Source organism: Lactuca serriola, chromosome 4 (genome assembly GCF_051521515.1).
Source record: "Lactuca serriola cultivar US96UC23 chromosome 4, Lser_US96UC23_V15, whole genome shotgun sequence".
Classification (NCBI taxonomy): domain Eukaryota; kingdom Viridiplantae; phylum Streptophyta; class Magnoliopsida; order Asterales; family Asteraceae; genus Lactuca; species Lactuca serriola.
In genome coordinates, this window is record NC_136411.1 from 159,001,268 (window position 1) to 159,023,579 (window position 22,312).

Consider the following 22,312-nt stretch of genomic DNA (forward strand, 5'->3'; position numbering starts at 1 on the left):
TCATATCAACTTCACAATTATTTAAAAAAGCAGAAAAAGTTTTATTAAGATACGTTGAGATGTTGAAGAGATAACATCCAAAAAATTGTCCATCTCTAGAAAACGCTGTGTCCATTTTAGAATATTTTTTCTTCCAAATATTTGTAATTTCTTTCGGACTTTTCAAAATTAGAGAAAAAGAAAACTTTGATTAATCATTTTTAATTGTTGACTAATATTTAAAAAAAAAATCAAGTATTTAGCGTCTGCAAGACAAGTTTGGACTCAAGGCCACATCTCTTACAACCAACACAATCCTCTGCGCTTGGAGCAGAAGCTATTTGTTTGGCTTTACATCCATTCCAAGGTATCATTTCTAATACATCTGTGGGACAGGCTCGGACACATTGCGTACACCCGATACATGTGTCATAAATCTTTACTGAATGTGACATTGGATCTATCCAATTTTGATCGTGAGAAGGTTTCAATCTAATAAATTGATAAATGAATTATATATTTAAATACTAGATGAATCGATGAGTTCCCCGAGTTTTTTTATTAATCTACTTCTGGATTGACAGTCCCAAAATATTTTTGATTTCGTATATTTGTGATAATATATATATATATATATATATATATATATATATATATATATATATATATATATATATATATATATATATAGCCCTGTACAACTGTTCACTTAATGAGTTCCCCAAAAATATCAAATATCACAATACATATGCATGCATACATCGAGTATCTAGGCTCACAACCGCTTAAGTTGCTATTGCCGCTATCTGGCTCACAATCACTTAAGTTGCTATTGCGATTATTTAGGCTCACAATCGCTTAAGTTTCCATTGTCATCAACTCACCATTAACCTTTAGCATAAAGCTAGTCCACCTGCATCTTGGCCTTCCGCACGAAGCGAGAATGCCTCAGCCCTTAACCGATCAGATACACAATTAACATTACAACCAACAGCCTAACAAGACTACACTATGGTCTCTACTCTGTTGGCTACTATATCCTAACATACATGGATATATATTGGAATACATAATATAGTGAGATGAACTCAACTTGACAATGATTTAGAAGATTAACAGTTAGCTAAGTGATTCTACTGGCGATCCAACTCACGGATAACACACCGAACGAGCAGTAATCTATAATATTTTATCTTATTAATCTCTATGACAATCTGGTAATGAAAACTAGATCTTTCACTAATCCGAATGAATACTGAGAGTTCTATAAAACGAGGATAAGCCAGCTCGGACAGTTTGGAGGCAATGACCATTTCAACGTATAGCCTTTCTGAAATCCAACAAAAAAGCCAAAATAACCATTCTAGACATCTCTATCGTGGTGGTACATCATCATGACACGTGGTGCTCTCTCGTGGTGCCACGTCATCATGCACGCCGCACACTTCGACCGTGCGATTTTCCAAATTTCCAAAATGGTGTAACTTCTTCATACGAGCTTCGTTTTTGACATTCTTTATATTGATGGAAATCTCTCGACAAGATCTACACTTTTCTTTTAGGTTCCAACAACTAATTCTCACTCTATCAAAATTTTATATTTTTGATAGGCTTAGACTGTTTAGAGATCGCTGCAGAAGTCATAACTCCTACATACGAACTTCGTTCTTGATGTTCTTTATATCGACGGACTCCTATTGATGATATCTTCTACTCTCGTTTATATTATCACAAAAACTTCAAAAAATCATATATATTCCATATGTAGTCGAATTTGGAAGTTCTCTATATGCACGCTCTCGGTTTAACGACTATTATGACTTTCATTTAGATCGCTTACGTTAAAAAGTGATTTATCAAAAATTTATTTTTTACGATACGTAGAGTCGCGTCGGTTTAACCGCGAAACTTCGAAGAAACATAACTTCTTCATACGAAATCGAATCTAAGGTTATATATATCTATGGAAATCGTATCGACGTTTCCTACATATTTATGACGATTACTTGGGCTAAAGAGTAATATATTTCTATTTTGAATTTTATAAACAATGATTTGTATTGAATCCTACGGAACGGTAAAATGATGTGTTACATGTTAACTTGAAATTGAGTAATAATTCATTAACTAAGAAATATGTTACCTCTGTTATTATTGCCAATACGAGTATTGATGAAAAAAACGAATCTCAAATGAATATAATGAAATTATTATGGATCAAATCACTTTTAAGATTTAAAATGTTTTTAACGGGAAAACCATGACTATTTAAATTAGATTATAAATATGGATTGGAGTTCAAAAGCTTTATTTTTTGTTTGATTACGAAAACAATCTAAGATGTCAAGTTAGTAAGAATCATTTTTCACATGTTAAAATTTTATAGCATCCAACAATTAAATTTTTATATGCATTTTGCCACCAAAAATTTAACATATCACAATTTCTCTTTGTTTCAAAGAAAATCAAATATTTTCTTTAGTTTGTAATGTTGAAAAACCCATCAGTAACTCCATAAATATCAACAAAAAAGATATCATGAAGTAAAACGAAAAAGTTGCTCCACACACAACTGTAAGAGTTTCTTTGAAATTAAAAAAATGTAAAAGTGTTTCTAAAATAAACATGATTTATTATTTTTTTATTTGGAAAAAAACACAAATTAAAAGTTTTTTTTTCTCTTTTTTAATACTAATCCATAAATCTAACAAGTGACCTTTACCTCAGCACTTTATAAGAATTCTGTATAGTTGTAGTTATTAATTAATCAACTAATTTAAAAATTAATAAACAATTATCAAAAACAGTAAAATTAAAAAAAAAAAAAAAAAAAAAAAAAAAAAAAAAAAAAAACAATTGTATCATATCTAAATTGTTTGAAGATATACATATTTTGTTTCCTTAAACAAAAATTACCAAATTATTGATTTAAATATGGTAGAAACTCTGATACGAAAATCCAAACGTGATCCATGATAAATATTCTGTTATTTCGTCATTTACTACTTAAATCTATTAAAATTAACTAGTACTATAGATATATAATTAGTGAAAAAACATGAGATGCGCCAAATATAAAAACAAATACATTCAACAACGTAACATTGGCAAACACAATGCACACTTGAGCTTTCTACAATGTTACAAAAAACAACTATTATCGCGGAGAAAACATAGCTTCTCTTTCATATTTTGATTAATTTTCTACTCAAAATCACTCTCACATTCTGCATGTCATCCACCTCTTTCTTCCATGGCTGAATCCTCTTTCGAGATGGACTTATCCGCCACTGACAACCGCCGCCGCCGGCCTCGCCACACAACTCCAGCTCAACCCCACCAATCACCAGCCTTCTCATTTTCCAGCTCTCACACCTCTCCACACCTTCCTGCTTCACGTAGAACCCGAGGTACACGTGTCCCACCCACCACCCCTTTCGCCTCAGACACCGACAAGTCATGGCAAGCTGAACTCTCGTGGCAGTATGAACCCACCGGCTTCCACGACAACCGCGGCAGCAACCTTGGCGCCGCCTTAACCCCCTGGGCTGAACCCACCCAGTACTCCGTCGCATCTACCCCTGGCAGCCGTGTATTTCGCCGGTCAGCAAATGACTACTTCCTTTCCCGTAACGCCGCTGCAGGCGGCGGCGCTGGCGGTGGTGGTGGTGGCAACTTTCGTAGCTTTACAAATCCGTCGTATGAACATTATTCCGGTCACAGCCGCTTGCCAGGTAGGATTGAACTCCAAAGCTATGTTGGGAAAGGTAACCCTAACAAAAACAATCCTACTCTCAGCAAGACTGCTACTTTCGCAGACATGGTTACTACTAATACAGAAAGAACAAAAGGTCGTTTAGAAAATGGGCTCAGTCCAAAACTGTCGAGTCCTAGAAAGAGTTATGGTTATGGTGAAGATAGTCAAAAGCTTTCGAGTCCTAGTAAGAGTTATATTGACGAGTTTGATGAAGATGATGATGATGAGGATGATGATGATGAAGATGAACATGTAGCACCAAAACCGATTGGGGTTTTTGGGTTGTTTAAGTATTCAACAAAACTCGATATTTTTCTTGTGATAATAGGAAGTTTGGGTGCTTTGGTCAATGGAGGATCTTTACCTTGGTATTCCTTTCTTTTTGGAAAGTTTGTCAACAAAATTGCTTTAGACGATGACAATGACCAGATGATGAAAGACGTCAAAAGGGTAATAAAATCGTTCTCTTGCATGTTATGCTAATTTATTCATATGAATTCATTATTCATCTAGCTAATTTCTGTTTTTAATCATATAACTTCAGATATGTTTATTTATGGTGGCGTTGTCTGGACTAGTGGTGATTGGAGCATACTTACGTAAGCTTTTGACATTTTATAAGCATGCATGCATATGTGATTTATAGTTTTCTTATGAAACTATTTACACACGTTTTGTGATTCATAGAGATTGCTTGTTGGCGACTAGTGGGGGAAAGATCAGCTCATAGAATAAGAACCGCATACCTAAGATCAGTTCTACGCCAAGATGTTGCATTCTTTGATACAGAAATTAGCACCAGTGAGATCATGCATGGAATCTCAAGCGATGTTGCTCAAATCCAAGAAGTTATGGGGGAGAAGGCATGTACAACTTTCAAGGATTTATCATTTTTAATTATATGTTTTTATATATAGAGTCTCCCTTCTCCTTAAGGGCTCTTTTGAAGAGAAAATCTATGACTCCACATTTCTAATAACATGTTGGTGTTTTTGAAATACAGATGGCGCATTTTATACATCACATATGTACCTTCATTTGTGGCTACACAGTTGGATTCATAAGGTCATGGAAAGTCTCTTTAGCAGTTCTTGCAGTTACTCCACTAACAATGTTTTGTGGCATGGCATATAAGGCGGTTTACGTCGGTTTAGCTACAAAAGAAGTGGTACAAACTTATAAATAAAACAACATTCATGACACACCATTTGAGTTTTAAACATTTTTCAACTATTTGTTTCATATATTTTTCACAGAACTCTTACAAGAAAGCCGGTGGCATAGCAGAACAAACCATAAGTTCAATTAGAACCGTGTTTTCTTTCGTAGCAGAACAAAACTTAACAGATAAATACAATATGTTATTGGAAGAATCTATTCCTGTTGGAAAGAAACTTGGTTTTGCAAAGGGTATAGGAATTGGTGTTATATATTTGGTTACTTATTCAACATGGGCATTGGCTTTTTGGTATGGATCAATCTTGGTTTCAAAACATGAGTTATCTGGTGGAGCAGCTATTGCTTGTTTCTTTGGTGTGAATGTTGGTGGAAGAGGTTTAGCTTTATCATTATCTTATTATGCTCAATTTGCACAAGGGACTGTAGCAGCTAGTAGAGTGTTTGAAGTTATTGATAGAATCCCAGCAATTGATCCGTATTCTAGTATGGGAAGAAGGCTTTCGGGTGGACATGGAAAGATTGAGTTCAAGAATGTTTCTTTTGCTTACCCATCTCGACCCACTCTTCCAATTCTTAATTCCCTCAATTTGGTGATTCCATCTCAAAGAACTTTGGCATTAGTTGGTGCTAGTGGTGCCGGGAAGTCAACCGTTTTCGCTCTTTTAGAGAGGTTCTATGATCCTAACGAGGGTAATTTCTCTTCTCTTACCCTCTTTAACCTTAAAGAAAAACCACATGCATGATGCATCTAAAGAACGAAAATTTTCACTATATGATAAATTGTTACGATCAAACCGACACAAAATGGAAATAAACAGTGTTCAATACAAAATTATTACAAATCACAAATTATTAATTCTTTTACCTTAGCAAATTCTTAACGGTTTTAACTATATGATAAATTGTTAAAAACCACCGGCATCAAGAGAACCAAAATTTTCACTATATTATAAATTGCTACAATCAAACTGGCATCCATCCAGAGAATGAAAGTTTTTATTATATGATAAATTGTTACGATCAAACCAACACAAAATGGAAAAAGAGAGTGTTCAATATAAAATTATTACAAACCACAAATTATTACTTCTTTTACTCTAGGGAATTCTTACCAGTTTTAACTATATGATAAATTGTTAAAAACCACATTCATCTAGAGAACGAAAGTTTTCACTATATGATAAATTGTTACAATCACACCAACACAAAATGGAAAAAGAGAGTGTTCAATATAAAATTATTACAAACCACAAATTATTACTTCTTTTACTTTAGCGAATTCTTAATGGTTTTACCTATATGATAAATTATTAAAAACCACATGCATCTAGAGAACGAAAGTTTTCACTATACGATAAATCGTTACAATCAAACGGGCATCTAGAGATCGAAAGTTTTCATTATATGATAAATTGCTACAATCAAACTGATGCAAAACAATAGAAATTTTTTGCAAACCACAAATTATTACTTCTTTTACTTTAACAAATTCATAACGGTTTAAATTTGCATAGGTGTTGTGAAGTTGGATGGTCACAATATAAGAACCTTGCAAGTGAAATGGCTAAGAAGTCAGATGAGCATGGTGGGTCAAGAGCCTGTTCTATTCGCAAACACAATTCTTGAAAACATCATGATGGGAAAAGAAAATGCCACAAAGAAAGAAGCAATCACAGCTTGTATTGCATCAAACGCACACAAATTCATAACAAATTTACCCCAAGGTTACGACACACAGGTTGGGGATAGAGGAACACAGCTCTCAGGGGGTCAAAAACAACGTATTGCATTAGCTCGAGCCATGATCCAAGACCCAAAAATCCTTCTTTTAGATGAACCCACAAGTGCACTTGACCCTGAATCCGAAACTCTTGTCCAACAAGCCATTGATAAAATTTCAAAGAATAGAACAACAATGGTGATCGCTCATAGGCTAGCAACTGTAAGAAATGCTGATAGGATTGTTGTAATGGAACATGGATCGGTAATTGAAAGCGGGAATCATCAACAACTCATGGAGAGAAAAGGAGCTTATTTTGCTCTCATCAACCTCGCATCTGAAGGTGCATCATCAAACCCTAATAATGGTGGACAAAAAAGAACGACTAGTGCTCAAGATCTTTTGAAATCGAATCATGTACAGGAGATATCAAGATCAGAGTACATGCAATCTTTGAATGAAATAGACGAAGTGGAAACAGAAAAACCAAAAGGAAAAAAATCAGGATCGTATATGATTTCAGAAGTATGGAAATTACAGAAACCGGAAGGCGGAATGTTGTTTATCGGGATTATTTTGGGGATGGTGGCAGGGGCAATTTTGTCAATCTTTCCATTGGTTTTAGGTCAAGCACTAAATGTCTATTTTGATCCCGACACTGAGAAATTGAAAAGAGATGTTGGGTATCTTTGTTTGATTTTAGTGGGGCTTGGAATCGCGATTATTCTAGCTATGACAGGTCAGCAAGGGTTTTGTGGTTGGGCGGGAACGAATCTCACTAAACGGGTCCGGAATGTGCTATTCCATTCCATTCTGAAACAGGAACCAGGGTGGTTTGATTCCGACGATAATTCAACCGGAATTCTCGTTTCCAGGCTTTCGATTGATTGTATAAGTTTCAGGTCAGTTTTAGCTGATAGATATTCAGTTTTATTCATGGGTATGAGTTCGGCTGCTGTTGGACTTGGGGTTTCTTTCTATCTTCAATGGAGGTTAGCTCTTATGGCGACTCTTCTCACTCCTTTTACACTTGGAGCTAGCTATTTTACCTTATTGGTCAACATTGGACCAAAGTTGGATAATGGATCTTATGATACAGCCACTAGAATTGCTTCAGGGGCTGTATCAAACATTCGAACAGTTGCAACTTTTGCAACTCAAGAAAAGATTGTCCAATCGTTTGAACAATCTTTATCAAACCCTAAAAGAACGTCAGTAAGGAGATCACAGATAACTGGAATGGCGTTAGGGTTTTCACAGGGTGCAATGTATGCAGCTTATACTGTGATTTTATTGTTCGGGGCTTACCTTGTGAAACGAGGTGACACTTCGTTTGGTGATGTTTACAAGATTTTCTTGATTCTTGTTTTGAGCTCGTTTTCAGTTGGTCAACTTGCGGGTCTTGCTCCGGACACGTCAGCAGCTTCCACAGCGATTCCGGCTGTTTTTGGTGTTATTAGTCGTGTTCCATTGATTCGTGGGAAAGGGAGAAAGATTGAAAGCTCGAAGATGTTTGATGTTGAGTTCAAGACGATTACTTTTTCATATCCTTCTAGGCCGAATGTGATTGTGTTGAGGGATTTTAGTTTGAAGGTGAAAGGTGGAACCATGGTGGCGGTGGTCGGAAGTAGTGGCTCCGGGAAGTCTACTTTGATTTGGTTGACTCAGAGATTTTATGATCCGATTAAAGGTAAGGTTTTAATGGCGGGAATTGATTTGAGGGAGCTCGATTTGAAATGGCTGCGATCTCAAACGGCTTTGGTGGGTCAAGAACCGGCATTGTTTGCGGGTACGATTCAAGAAAACATCGGATTTGGGAACCCTAATGCTTCATTTGCAGAAATTGAAGAAGCTGCGAAAGAAGCTTACATTCATAGTTTCATCTGTGGACTCCCTGAAGGCTACGATACTGAGGTATGTATTCGAGAAATCATCCGATTTGGGAAACCCTAATTTGTATTTTGATTATCGAGATTTTGTTTTTGGTAAATCGTAATTAGGGTTCCTCATTGTAGGTGGGTCAAAGTGGGGCTCAATTATCCGGAGGTCAAAAACAAAGATTAGCAATCGCAAGGGCGATATTAAAGAAATCAAGAATATTGTTACTAGATGAAGCAAGTAGTGCACTCGATTTGGAATCAGAGAAGAATGTTCAAGAAGCGTTTAGGAAGATTACCAAACGGACGACCACCATCGTGGTGGCGCACCGCCTCTCCACCATCAGAGACGCCAATGTGATAGCGGTGGTCCAGGAAGGGAGGCTGACGGAGTATGGAAGCCATGATAGGCTTATGACTTCACATCATGATGGTGTTTATGCTAGCCTTGTTCGTGCTGAAACAGAAGCAAATGCTTTTGCATAAGTGAAAGCAGGATATATATCTATAGATTTTGAAACCCCATCCCCTTGATGATCACAAACTATAACATTTTTACTGTAATTTTTGGTGATCAATGCATTCTTCCATTTTTGAAATTCTGGTTACATGAATAATTAATAGACTAATAGTTAATGTGCACTTCTCTTTTCTCTTCTACCAAAAAATAACCATCATTCACCAACCTCCCAATTTCAAGCTCACAACCAGGGGTGAGCATTCGGACCGACCGGATAGGTTTTTGGATCGAACTAGATTCGGAGAATCTTATAGACTGTGGATCCGACCGGATGAGGCTTATCTAGTCTAGTTTCGGGTTTTCCGGTTTTGGACCGGTTCAACTTTATATGCATACGGTATAACTTGTTAAAACGTGTTTTAGGATTTTATACAATTCATTAAAATGAATAACACAAAAATAATTAAATTATAGTCTAAAATTATGTACAAACTTTAAATTATATGTCGGAAAGAATCGTATCTCAATCTGACTTAAAATAAATGAGATATGTTTGTTTAAAGATTTAATAGAATCAAATTTGGTTGAGAGAAGTCGCAACGATCGGTTATCTTTTGTTTCTTTTTATGCAATGTACGAGAATGAGAGGTGGAGTATGAGAAAGTGTTACCATTGTTGTACAAATTATGGGAGAAAGATTGTAAGCAATGGTCAACATCAAATGAATAATTAGTAAAAAGATTTGTAAAGAAATATTTTCTTTTAATAATCCGATCCAAAATCGGTTTTTACCCGAAACAAACCGTACCGGACCGGTAAAAAAAATATTTTGATTAATTCCTAGAACTAAGAACTAGCCCGGGGGTCCAAAAAAGGGTCAGGTCTGGTCTGGTTTACGGGTCCAAATGCTCATTCCTATCCACAAACACACATGAATAATTTCTAAAGAAAATACACTCGCTCATCATTCATGATATTTATTTAATACGTAATTCAGTTTATGTCTAATATGTAAAAGATTATGGTGAAATGTATTTGGAAATTCGTTGTCTACATTAGATTATTAGATTTTAGAATATTTATGTTAACCATGAAAGTAACATATAGTCTCCGACAAAAGAGAGTTAATCCACAAGTTGGTTTTTGATATTGAATCAGGTATTACACCCCACATGTTGCTACGAAAATTCTATTTATCTACAATAGGCAAGAGATGGATTATAGTAGTATTCGTTCAATTATACAAAATAATGCCTTCTGGTATTGATATAAATAGATGGACTTTTCAAAATACATTGTTGTTGAAGGAAGAAATGAAAATATGATGCTATAATCAACTAATGAATGTATGTATATTTGTATTTCTTTAATTTAAAGCTAAACAAAACATTATAGAATGTATTGAAAAGCCTTTAGAGAAATATAACATAACCTCGTCCCTCATGGCCCGTTAGACACAATATTTCTACATTAGAAGTTCGAAAATGCCCTAAATAGACCCTCACAATCTTTTGTTTCTTATAAGGTCATTTTTAAATGTATTATTATTATTATTATTATTATTATTATTATTATTATTATTATTATTATTATTTATTTATTTATTTATTTATTTATTTATTTAATTACTAATTTATTAGATGACAATAAACTTATAAATACCATTTTATTTAATTAAAATGTTAAATATTCCTTATTTATATTTATTTAATTAATCTAATTTTATATCCCACTTTTAAACAACAAACAAAAAACGGGGCGTTACAACTCTCATCTATTTATAATAATTTCGTCCTCGAAATTGTTGATATTGACTCTTTCTTTTGACAACGATTGAGTATCCAAGCAACAAACTTTTGATGGTTCTTAGGTACATGGCAAAAACTCACCATATGCCCTTCGAAATCTTCTATTACATTTCTATAAATCTACGAGCGATTTATAGTTGGACTGAGCGGCGTACCTACATGTGATAATATTCGTCCATATTCTTCATCTAACTATTACGGTTTGACCATAACCTTCAATGCCAATTCCCCTCTCTAGCACAAGTGCAACCATTAACATTACGAAAAAAAATAAAAAAAAAATAACCCACAAAGGGAAAGAAATGTGGAAAAAGATTTCGGGCCAACTTGGACAAAACTTAAATAGTCCTATGATAAAACTCCACTAGCTCATAGAAACTCTCAATCACAGGGAGATTCCAGAATCCCCCGTAATAATGATGAATGAACCCTAGTTGGATCGACCCAATTACCATTTCCATCGACGTAGTACCCCATAACTGAACTTCACGTAAAATCAAGGCCAAACACTAAAAGCTGCCTGCGATAATCACGAAAAGCGATCGATCCAACATTGTCCAAACAATCTGGATCCATAAACCTCACATTTTCTATAAATGCACTAGTAAACCTCAAACTTCACTACTACATACCCTTATGGCCAATTCTAATGTGAAAAATGTCCTTAAAAACTTAATTAATCATACACTTATAACCTCACTCGTGCAATCGATCAACAATTGACAATTGCCCATCCCTAACCATAGATAGTGATACATACTGCGAGCTAACCAATCTCTTAATAATCGATACCCAAACTAAGTGGCCCAAACTCTTCTTGTCCTAATACTTGACGTTTCTAAAAGGAACTACTGGCAACAATGAGCTCCTTGCCAAACAACTTCCAACTGCGAGGACAACCCATGCATTCTTGAAGACATAAATTCGATGGCAACTTGCTCTGTACCCCTGATTTGACTTTTTTTTTTCAATCCCTTCAGATCCTGAAGGACTCTAGCGGATCCTTGAGAAGCGTAACGAGGAAATTTCCTAACTACAAGCACTTCATTGGTAAACCTAAACTAAAACCTTGCATACTTGAACTATAGATTCCTCTAACTCATTATACTGAAAACACAAAAAAATCAAACAGACTGACGATCAACCCAAGCAGAATACTTAATTCTCCCCCACTTAGGGTTCAAACTACCACCAACTGACGTTGCAAACAAGACGTTGCAAACAAGACCGGCTATACCAGATACATAACATCCCAGACCCTTGAAATGTATAATATAATGCAGATGATCTTCCAGATAAATACCAAACAAACTCAAAGGGATTTTGAATATCAGATGGAGACCTCGGAAATACCCCAATCATAACCGCCTCTAACATCAAGAACCTCATGCAGATGGACACGCAATAATTATGTCCATTCATAACACCGATTCTCTATCTAGGAACAAATGGACTACCATACACCTCGTCTACAAATCTCCAACCATCAATTTATCGCAATAATCATTCATAAATACAAGAGACATCATTCTCATAGTCGGGATACATGAGAGACAACAAAAGTTGTTGTTCCCTGATCACCTGAAACAATCAACTAACACCTGACATGACTATATTCAAAGAAAACAGACCCTTAATATCATTTCAAGGAAACCATACCACAAGGATCCTCTTATGTATTCCCATACTGCCATACTTGCTGCCAAAAAAAACTACAACCATCTAGCCCCATGTTGGGTCTACATCCCAACTTTGAAATCACATGTCTACTCTCTCTCTCTCTCTCTCTCCCTCTCTCTCCTCCGAACACGAAAAGCTGGAAGAACACAGCCCCCAACGTGGATAGTGACATCCTAATCCATCTGCCAATTACTCAACCTCCAGCTGCAATCCTCGAGCCGATCATCACACTCGCTTCCTTCTTGATTCCCATGACTCAACTAGCACTACCTCGAGTAAGGCCCTCGAAAACTCAAAACCAACTAACTCACCTAGTTCTACACCATTCAAACCTAAACTTACATGGCTACTAAGGCCTAAACAATCACCAGAACCATCATCAGCATGAACGACCATAGCCGATAAACTAAATACGACGGAAACACATTACAATGAATCATGGGGCAAAACCATACGATATATCCTGAATTAGCTCCTTAGAATCCCCAAAATTTTCCTCGATTTAATTACGAATCATGTGCTTTCAGTAGTACGGGCCCAATACTACCCTCCACACCTATCTGTACCTTCCTCAAGAATCGTTCCGGATCCTCTAAGTAACTAATCATGTCCACTATCGTCCGATCCAACAACATATACTCGTTCTCAAATGAGTACTCACCACTAAACAACGCACAAATTCCTCTAAGGCACTTCCTAGTAGGGCTGTAAACGAACTGAACGTTCAACGAACCGTTCGTGATACGTTCGGCGGGAAGTTCGTTTATGTTCGTTTATTTAATAAATGAACGAACACGAACAAGAATATTTGTTCATTTAGTTAAACGAACGAACATGAACATTGGTGTTGTTCGTTCATTACGTTCGTGAACGTTCGTTTATGTTCCTTCACTTACGTTCGTTTATGTTTCGGTTGGATATATATATATATATATATATATATATATATATATATATATATATATATATATATATATATATATATATATATATATATATATATATATATATATATTAAAACTGAAATTAATTAGATTTGTTCTAATTTGCCGTAAGTATATTAAAATTGAAATATAAGGCTAAAGAACCACACATTCTAAATTTATGCCGTTAATTTATATTTTTTTTTGTATTTTTGTATAATATGTATTTATGTAAATTCTCAAACTATGGATATAATCTAAAAACCTTTTAATTTCGTCTTTGGCTCTGGCTCCAAGATATTTGGCTCTAGCTCCAAGAAATTTGGCTCCAATTTACTTCCAGGAAGTGGAATATTTGGCTCCAAAGAATACATGAGAAAACCCTATATTTTTGGTGGTGTTCTTTTTTGCTCGTGTTCTCCAAACCTTCACAATTGGTTAAATCATCACAATCTGCTGAGCTACAGTTCGCATCTTCTCAATTTGTAGTCAACAATCGGTCCCCTAAGCCCTTCTACCGACTCCGTCTTCTCCAAATCCTCATAATCGGTTCGTCGTTTTCACTCTCTGCAATTTGCATTACTTCCTATTTCTCTCGAAACGACTTCTTTTGGTTAGTAGTAATATATAGCCTTTCTATATTTCTTTCATATATCTCATAAAATCAATTTTTTTATAAAGCTCTCTATTCTCTTGCTTCTTGCACAGGTATTTACACACAGGGACTCTACAGTAGGTAATAAATTTTGATTTGAAGATAAAAGATTTTCTTACTTATTTTTAACATTTTGGTGCTAAAATATATGCTTTATTGCACTGCAGATGTCTGATGTATCTTTTATTGGGCCATGTCTATTTAATGATGATCGATATATAGACTCACACTCACCATCTGATACAAGTGTAGATACTTCAAGAATGGAAAATTCCCCTGATATTATTGTTGTTGAAAGCAACGAAGGAGAAGCTAATGCAGGAGGAACCAATGCGGCTGTAGGTATTGGTTCAACACAAGTAAATAAAACAAATATCAAAGAACATACTCCATATGCTAAACGGAAAAGAAAGAAGACTTCACCAGCTTGGGGGCATTTCGAAACAATAACATTTGCAGATGGAACTGAAGGGTCTGAATGAGTTCACTGTGGTGAGAAAATTAAGAAGCTTAAGGAAGGCACGACCACACCATTGCTTAGGCATGTTAGTGATTGCCTAATATTAAATGGTGGCAAAGGTCAGTCAAAGTTAAAGGTATCACATGGAAAGACAGATTCTTCAACTACGATCCAAAATTGGAAGTTTGACAATACTAGGATGAGGGAGGTTATTTCTCACATGATTATGATTCATGAGCTACCTTTTAATTTTGTTGAATATGACTTGTTTAATGTGGTGATGAAAGAAGCTAATCCACTATTCAACAAGATCTCACGTGCTGCAACTAGACAAGATTGTGTGTCTAGTTATGAAATTGGAAAGAAAAGAATTCAAAAAATGTTAAATGTTGTCAATCGTGTGAGTATCACAACTGATATGTGGACATCATGTCAAAATATTCATTATATGGTTGTGACATGTCATTTGTTGATTCAGATTATAAGCTTCACAAATGTTTTTTGAGTTTTGTTGATGTGCCTCCACCATATTCAGGTGTTGGTATATATGATTGTTTATACAAATGTCTAAAAGATTGGAATATTGAAAGTAAGGTGGCTAGTTTGACGGTTGACAATGCTAAGACAAATGATGTGGTTGCTAGGAAGTTACTTGAAAATTTGAATCTTTAAAAGAAAGTTGTTGTTGGTGGGAAGTTATTTCATGTGCGTTGTTGTGCACATATATTAAACTTGTTAGTTCAAGATGGTTTGTCTAAAATTATAGATATAACCCACAATGTTCGTGAAAGTGTGAAACATGTAAATGCCTCGTCGGGTCGGTTACATGTCTTTAGTGATCTTTCCAAGCAATTATCCATGCCAAAGAAGCATTTAATTTTAGATGTTAGTACCCGGTGGAATGCCACATACGCTATGTTGTCTACAGCCTTGGAGTTTAAAGATGTGTTTAAGGATTATGCTGATAGAGAATGTTCATACACCACTTTGCCGAGCAACGAAGATTGGAAAAAAGTTGAAGATATTTGTTTGTTTTTAGCACTTTTCAACGAGGCTACACAAATAATTTCAGGTTCTAGTAGTTCATTTTATGTTTTTATGTATAATTTACCATATGTTTTTAGTCATTTCACCATGTTAGTAATCTGATCGTCTAATACTTTTACTAATCTTATTATTTTCTATTGATTTTGCATAGGCTCCGAGTATCCTATATCAAAACTATTTCTTCTAGAGCTATACGGAATAAAGGAATCATTAGATGAATTAGTTTTGGATGGGAATGCTTACATGAAACCGATGGCTGTTAAGATGAAAAAGAAGTTTGACAAATATTGGGGTCCTTGTAATTTGTTGATTTCCATGGCTGCTGTTTTGGACCCTAGATACAAGACAGAGTTACTTAACTTCTCTTTTAAGGCAATCTACTCTAATGACGAGGCATCTACGCATGTTAAACTTGTTATAGATACTTTGAAAGAATTGTTTGCAGAGTATGTTAAGGAGCATAGAACTACAAATGTTGTCCAATCTTCGAATGCGGCAGATGGAACTGAAAGTGGTGCATCAAAAAGAGGTCCGAGTGTTACGACTTTGAGATTTGGCAAGAGTATCAGAAGTAGTACTGCTAAATACAATCAACATATCAGAAGTGTTGATTCTATTGCTAGTGTAAAGTCGGAATTAGACACTTACCTGGAAGAAGGGGTTTATATTAGTGAGCCAGGTGCATATTTTGATGCCTTAGGGTGGTGGAAGGAGAAAAAACTTAAGTTCAAAATTCTATCTAAAATGGCTGCTGACATTTTGGCAATTCCTTTCACAACTGTTGCTTCTGAATCTGCTTTCAGTGTTGGCGGAAGGGTTATTGATCCACACCGTTCCTCTTTAGGAACTAAGATGGTAGATATGCTTATATGTGGATCTGATTGGTATCGTCAATATTACGGACTACAGAAAAAGAAAAAAAAGGTAATATTATTAGTTTTTAAATAATAATACTTGTTATTCACAATGGACTTTACTTGTTTTTCGCTTGCATTATAGGAAATTGATGATGTTATATATGTTGATCTTCCGTGAGGTGTGACCACTTGAAAAGTTATGACGTGTGATCATATTCAAGGTAAAATGGTTAGCTATTAACTTTTTACTTATCTCTTTATTAGTTATTAACTTATTATTTATCTCTTTACAGATAATGTTTGTGTGATGTAGATAAAGGGCGGAGAACTTTAATTTTGCATTTTGGAAAAGATATTTGATGTGATGAAGTTAAAGGTCAAGCTATGCAAGTTTTTTTGTAGAAGATATTTGAAAAAAAAGACAATATTTTAAGTAATTTTGGATGTTTTTAATCGTAGGATTTGTTATAATACATGTATTTATGTTTTGGTGTTAATGGTGTTTTATCTTTATTTAACTTTATGTTCATTTAGGTTTTGTTTTTTTTATATTTGTTCGTTTATGTTCATTTATAGTGGTTTACATCTATTCATTTACGTTCGTTAATATTTGTTCATTTATGTTCGTTTATCACCATAATGAACGAACATAAACGAACATGAACAAAGTAATTTCTTAAACGAACGAACATGAACAAGGAAATTCGTTTGTTTATGTGTTCGTGTTCGTTTATTTGTTCGGTTAAACTTAAACGAACGAATATGAACAACCCTCGTTCGTGTTCGTTTGGTTCGTTTACAGCCCTACTTCCTAGGCTCTCATAGGATTCCACCTCACCAGCTGCTGAAGAACCCCTACTAATATCAGCTAACTAGTTCATGAATACAGTTACATGCAACAAAACTTAAATAATCTTTTGAATAAAAGAACCAAACCTACAACAGATAGAATCAAGCAAGAGTTGTGTAATAGGGCCAATTAATCATTCTAAAACTATTTAACCTTTGCAACATGTAACTTAACATATTCATTTAATAGTTAGCTTACCTCAATATGGGTCCCACAAAGCACAAAGCAAGCAACATTCGAGCAGTAACACTCCAAGCCATAAAACAAACAAAAGGCATCCCACACTCACTTGTTACTACCATGTTAGGAACTTCTACTCTCACTTCTAGTTGCCTTATGCATGCAAATTATACACAATACAAGATCAAATAGATTGTCAAATAAAAGATTCTACCATAGGACCACAACCAGACAAGGTACATGAAATAAGGCCAAATCAATCATTCTAGGGCTATATGATCCTAACCATATACAATTTTTAAAGCATACACTTAACAATTACTATTACTAATACATATTCCCAATTATAGCATCAAATGCTTCCTAGGCTATAAGACATCACATTTCAAGCCAATCTATTTAACAATTCCTGAAAGTATTGCTAGCCTTATCCTAGCATGTAAACATTTGTATCATATATCATATCAATATGTATGGGTATTCTGGGAATCAATTAATTGAGCTCGTCTGATTGCACGCATCACATCCCTTTTTTCTTTATAAAAATCTATTCAGAAACTTATTTTATTTACACAAATCTTTTTAGAAACTTATTTTCTTTCAAACGATTACCAACTCCACAATTTGAGTTCAAACATACCCGAGAGTGTGCCCGAATCCCTCAAACCAAGACTCTATTACCAACTTGTAAAGTCCCAAAAATACCGAGTAAAAATTTCATTTATAAATAACTTAAAACCATTCATTCATTGTTCCAAAAGGCGATCAGATTCAAAGTAATTTCAAAACAAAAACATTTATTACAATTACAACTTCAAAGATCTAAATGTACCCATTGGTCTAAAACATTTATCAAATATTAGACATAAAAGTTATTAAGTGCATAAATCTCCAATAGATGCGATGCAATCAAGCCGTGCCCTTCCTTCAATATAAGAAAAACCCGAAACAATTTAAACATGAAATCGTAAGCTCGTTAGAAAAAACTATCTTAATGAAAGTTGATGTCCATGAAATTACGAATCTGTTGATATAGAGAACGTCGAGAACGGGGTTCGTATGTGAAAGATATGGAATAAACTTGGTCCCTACTCTTCAAACACGGCGAATTCGATACACATTTGTAAACTTTAGATAGAATAAGAATTAGCCGATGTAGTCTAAATGAAAGTTGTAGTACTTGTCAATACAAAGTGAGATATATAAAGAACGTCAAAAACAAAGCACATATGCAGAAGATACGAAAAAAAAAGTGGGGCCTAGTATTGGGACGCGACATACCCGCTAAAAGGCGTGACGAGCCCGCTGTTCAGATCCCTATAAATACAAGTATGATTTTGGTCATTTGTTGCTCATATTTTCTTCAAATTCTCTCTATAAATTCCCTTTCTTTCATGTTCGATTTTTCTTAGCTTTTAGAGTACTTTAACGAGGTTCTGCAACGTCAAAGAGTCAATGAAAAGAAGTTTTCAGAGTCGAAGTTCTGCCCACGAACTTTCTGAACTTCTCTCAGAAAACCCGGTAAGCTAAGTTTCACTTACTATGCTTTAAGTACAACTTATATTTATGTTCATAGTAGTTATTATGAACTTAGAAATAAGATTTATTAGTAATATCAGTCGTTATACTGATCGATCTACTTACGAGAATGATATCTAGACTGGATTTGTGAGGTGTTTAGAGTGGATATTCCAAACAATATATCTTTATATGCCAAACGAATCATATCTCTTATACGATATTACCTGGTTGTTTCTTATCAGATATAAGTCAGTATTTCTTTTGGGGTTATTGATAAATATGAGAAAAAATATTATAATGAATAAACTTTATAAATACAAATGAATACTAAGACTTAGTAATATTCATGTTTAGGTCATTTTAAAGGGAAATCTTAAGTGTCAGTCAAAGAGCTAACTTTGGCGCAAGTCTTCCACGTTTATTAGGTGAGTGCATAGTTACTTTCATGAACATGATTTTAATACAAGTATTTATTAAAAGTATTAAATACATGCTGAAAGTTTATACATGAATTAATTGCTTATTATGTGGAATATGTGTCAAACAAATATTTGATAAAGTGCATTGTTTGAACCAAATATGGTTATATACGTGTTAAGTATACATATGGTATTATTACATGATAATCTTAAGAAACGTATTATTACTTAAAAAGATTAATGCGTTTTAAATACTTGATATTTTATGTTAGATTGATACACTGAATTATGACAGTGTTGTCTAAATAGAGTTTGTATTGGAAATTGATTTCAAGGATAATCTTGTATAAGTTTAAAACTAAGATATATAAAGCATATTTAGATCCATTTAAGGTGGATAAAAGAATAGTCGCATATTGTAATGCGATAGTATAGTATAAATAGGAAAACGGTTTTGGATGTTGACTACACACATCATAGTTTTGTCTAGTGATAAAGTAAGACTTATAAAGGTATTCTTTGTTTGTAAATCAGATTGGTCCTAAAATATGATTTGATCTCTTGAAATATTCCATGAATCTACATTCGTGCGACCCTAAGAATAAAGGTTGAATTATAGATTTCAGAAATTGACTTCCAAAACATGATTCACGAGATTATCCAAGTTATTGTTATTTGTACCCTTAAAATTCTAACAAAGAATGTTGTTCCTAGTCACCCATGCTTTTGCTACATGATTCTCAATCAAGCCTCGACCTTTCGCCTCTGCATTGAAGCTTGTATCACCTCCATTTTACCCTTCATAGTAGGATTTCTATGGGGGAAGGCATGAGAAACCAAATCAACCAAAGGAATTGATGGTTTTTCTAGGTTACAAATGTTGGATTAGGTGTCTAAGCTCATAACTATAATTGGTATGTACTTGACCCAATAGTAGCATGGTCCTTTTGAGTTGCCTTCACCGGAGCAATTTGATAGGATGGATAATTGAGAAAGAGGTTATTTGTGATTTATTAATATATTATATGAATAATATATTAACTGAGAAATCATATTATTTAATTAGTATTGATCAAGAATTAATTTGGAATTAATTTAGTGATAAAAAAAGACTGATTAAATTTACAGGGACTGATTAGGTGAATCAGTAATACTTATAGTTTGGGCTAATGATCCATGTTGATTAGGGATGGGCTAAATCTATGTGAGAGTCCATGAAGAGTTAGTCCAAAGGGCCTATCATATGGATCATTGGAATACTTAAAGGTTTAAGTAAATTAGGGTCTTATGTAAGAAACCCTAAGGATTCCACACTATAAATTGAACCCCTATCCTTCTCAAAATCGGCCTATCTCTTCCAAGGTTAAACCGTAGCCGATTTTGGTGCTTCCTAACCTCTCTCGCATAAGGCTCCTCTTGCTTTTGGTGCTTGTGACTCATTTGAGGTATCACACTTGAGGTACTAAGTTCTTGGAAGACCAAGTTCTACAAGCTACAACAAAGCGGTATTCATCTAACTTGTTTTATGTTGCAAATCTCTAAATTGTATGCTAGTTTGGGTTCATGCTTTGAAAAAATGAAAATTGCATGTATAACTTGAGAAAACATAGATCCAAAACATTAGGGTTGTATGTACACCATAGGATTGTTATAGTGCTCAAAACCCATCAACAAAAACAAAAATTTACTTAGAGAAATCATAAAACTATTTTATGGGCACATGCAACCTAAAGATCTATGGTATTTTCTCATTATAGCAACATACTATGAAACTAAAGATCTAATCTAGGTATTGTCGAAAATTAAAAAGATTAGAGTACATACCTTTAAGTATTACCAAAATACTCAACCCTTGATCTTCAAGTCTTCTTTGGAAAGCTAGCACTAATAATGTGGATGTCCTTAATGGCTCACCCCCGAATATCCTAGAAACCCTAAGAAAGATTTGGAGAGCAGTGGGAGGAGGAAATCTGATTTCTCTTATGTATGTGTGTAGGATCAGATTTTTATGAGGCTTAGGGTCTTTATTTATAGTTGGTGGATCTCCAGGGTCAACCCTAATTTGAATAATTAAGTATTCAGATTTAATATATTCAAGTCCTTGTCCTTATCAGCTACCTGGAGACTTTGAGAACCCTTCTGGAACCCCTCTAAAACCATCCAACCCATGGAGGGTTCTAGCCTTCCTTGCTTAACAATAATTAAATAATTAGAATTCAACCGTTGCACCTTTTATTAGTTCTAATTAATCCAAAATTAATTTTCATCTAATTCTAATTAACTATAAATTAATTTTTAACCATTTATAATTAATTTATTAATCATATAATAAATTAACAAACAATTTCCTCATTCTCCTAAAGTTGTTCCTAGCTAATTCTAGTTATTGAGGGAAACCCAAAAAAGACTTTGCTTTTACTCCATAAAGTTATACCAATTCAATTATGACCTTAGAGACCTAACCCAACAAGAACTTCTAGATGTTCAAGTTTGGCTTTATATTCTTGGCAAGAACATCCATAAATGACACATCATAAGGTTGACCTGATTGCAGATTAATAAAATATATAAAAAAACATTGTTGAATCGAAAATAATGCCAAAAGAAAAGAAGTAAAGAATAATTACCATCCAAATCAACAAAAAAACTTCTAACATCTTTCCTTCCATCTTCCATGACATACTTAATCCATCCCTAGCAAGAACCTGTTCCTCAAATCTTCTGCAACAACAACATATTAGCTTAGCTCCTAAGAAATAGTGATATTATCTCCAAGAAGGTTATGCACTATATTCTTAACCGCCAAAGATCACGGGTACTGCCCCATAAGATTCCTTCTAATGCTTGATCGACGTTTTTAGTTCATGAACAAGTTGTCAACTTCCATTCTGACAAAAGGTTTCATAATTTTTTAGTAGTTGCATAGACACAAAAGTATTG

The 22,312-nt window shown here is 34.5% G+C and overlaps 2 protein-coding genes and 1 long non-coding RNA gene across 3 annotated transcripts; 2 read left to right on the forward strand and 1 right to left on the reverse strand.

Annotated features, from left to right (window-relative positions):
• The first annotated feature begins 3,047 nt into the window (after nucleotides 1–3,047).
• Nucleotides 3,048–9,147, forward strand: LOC145102836 (ABC transporter B family member 19-like). The gene is made up of 7 exons (XM_079040322.1): nucleotides 3,048–4,186; nucleotides 4,281–4,335; nucleotides 4,424–4,599; nucleotides 4,740–4,904; nucleotides 4,993–5,605; nucleotides 6,430–8,549; nucleotides 8,651–9,147. The coding sequence occupies exons 1-7, from the start codon at nucleotides 3,233–3,235 to the stop codon at nucleotides 8,996–8,998; spliced, it is 4,431 nt and encodes a 1,476-aa protein (XP_078896448.1). The 5' UTR covers nucleotides 3,048–3,232; the 3' UTR covers nucleotides 8,999–9,147.
• LOC145102837 (uncharacterized) lies at nucleotides 6,244–8,899 on the reverse strand. Its single transcript, XR_013706281.1, has 2 exons — nucleotides 8,812–8,899; nucleotides 6,244–6,993 (listed from the first exon to the last, which is right to left on the reverse strand). It is a non-coding gene; the product is annotated as an uncharacterized LOC145102837 (long non-coding RNA).
• A 6,465-nt stretch (nucleotides 9,148–15,612) lies between the features above and the next one.
• Nucleotides 15,613–16,736, forward strand: LOC145098950 (zinc finger BED domain-containing protein RICESLEEPER 2-like). The gene is made up of 3 exons (XM_079036539.1): nucleotides 15,613–15,634; nucleotides 15,697–16,469; nucleotides 16,716–16,736. Exons 1-3 carry the CDS (start codon nucleotides 15,613–15,615, stop codon nucleotides 16,734–16,736), a joined length of 816 nt encoding a protein of 271 aa, XP_078892665.1.
• The last annotated feature ends 5,576 nt before the right edge of the window (nucleotides 16,737–22,312 follow it).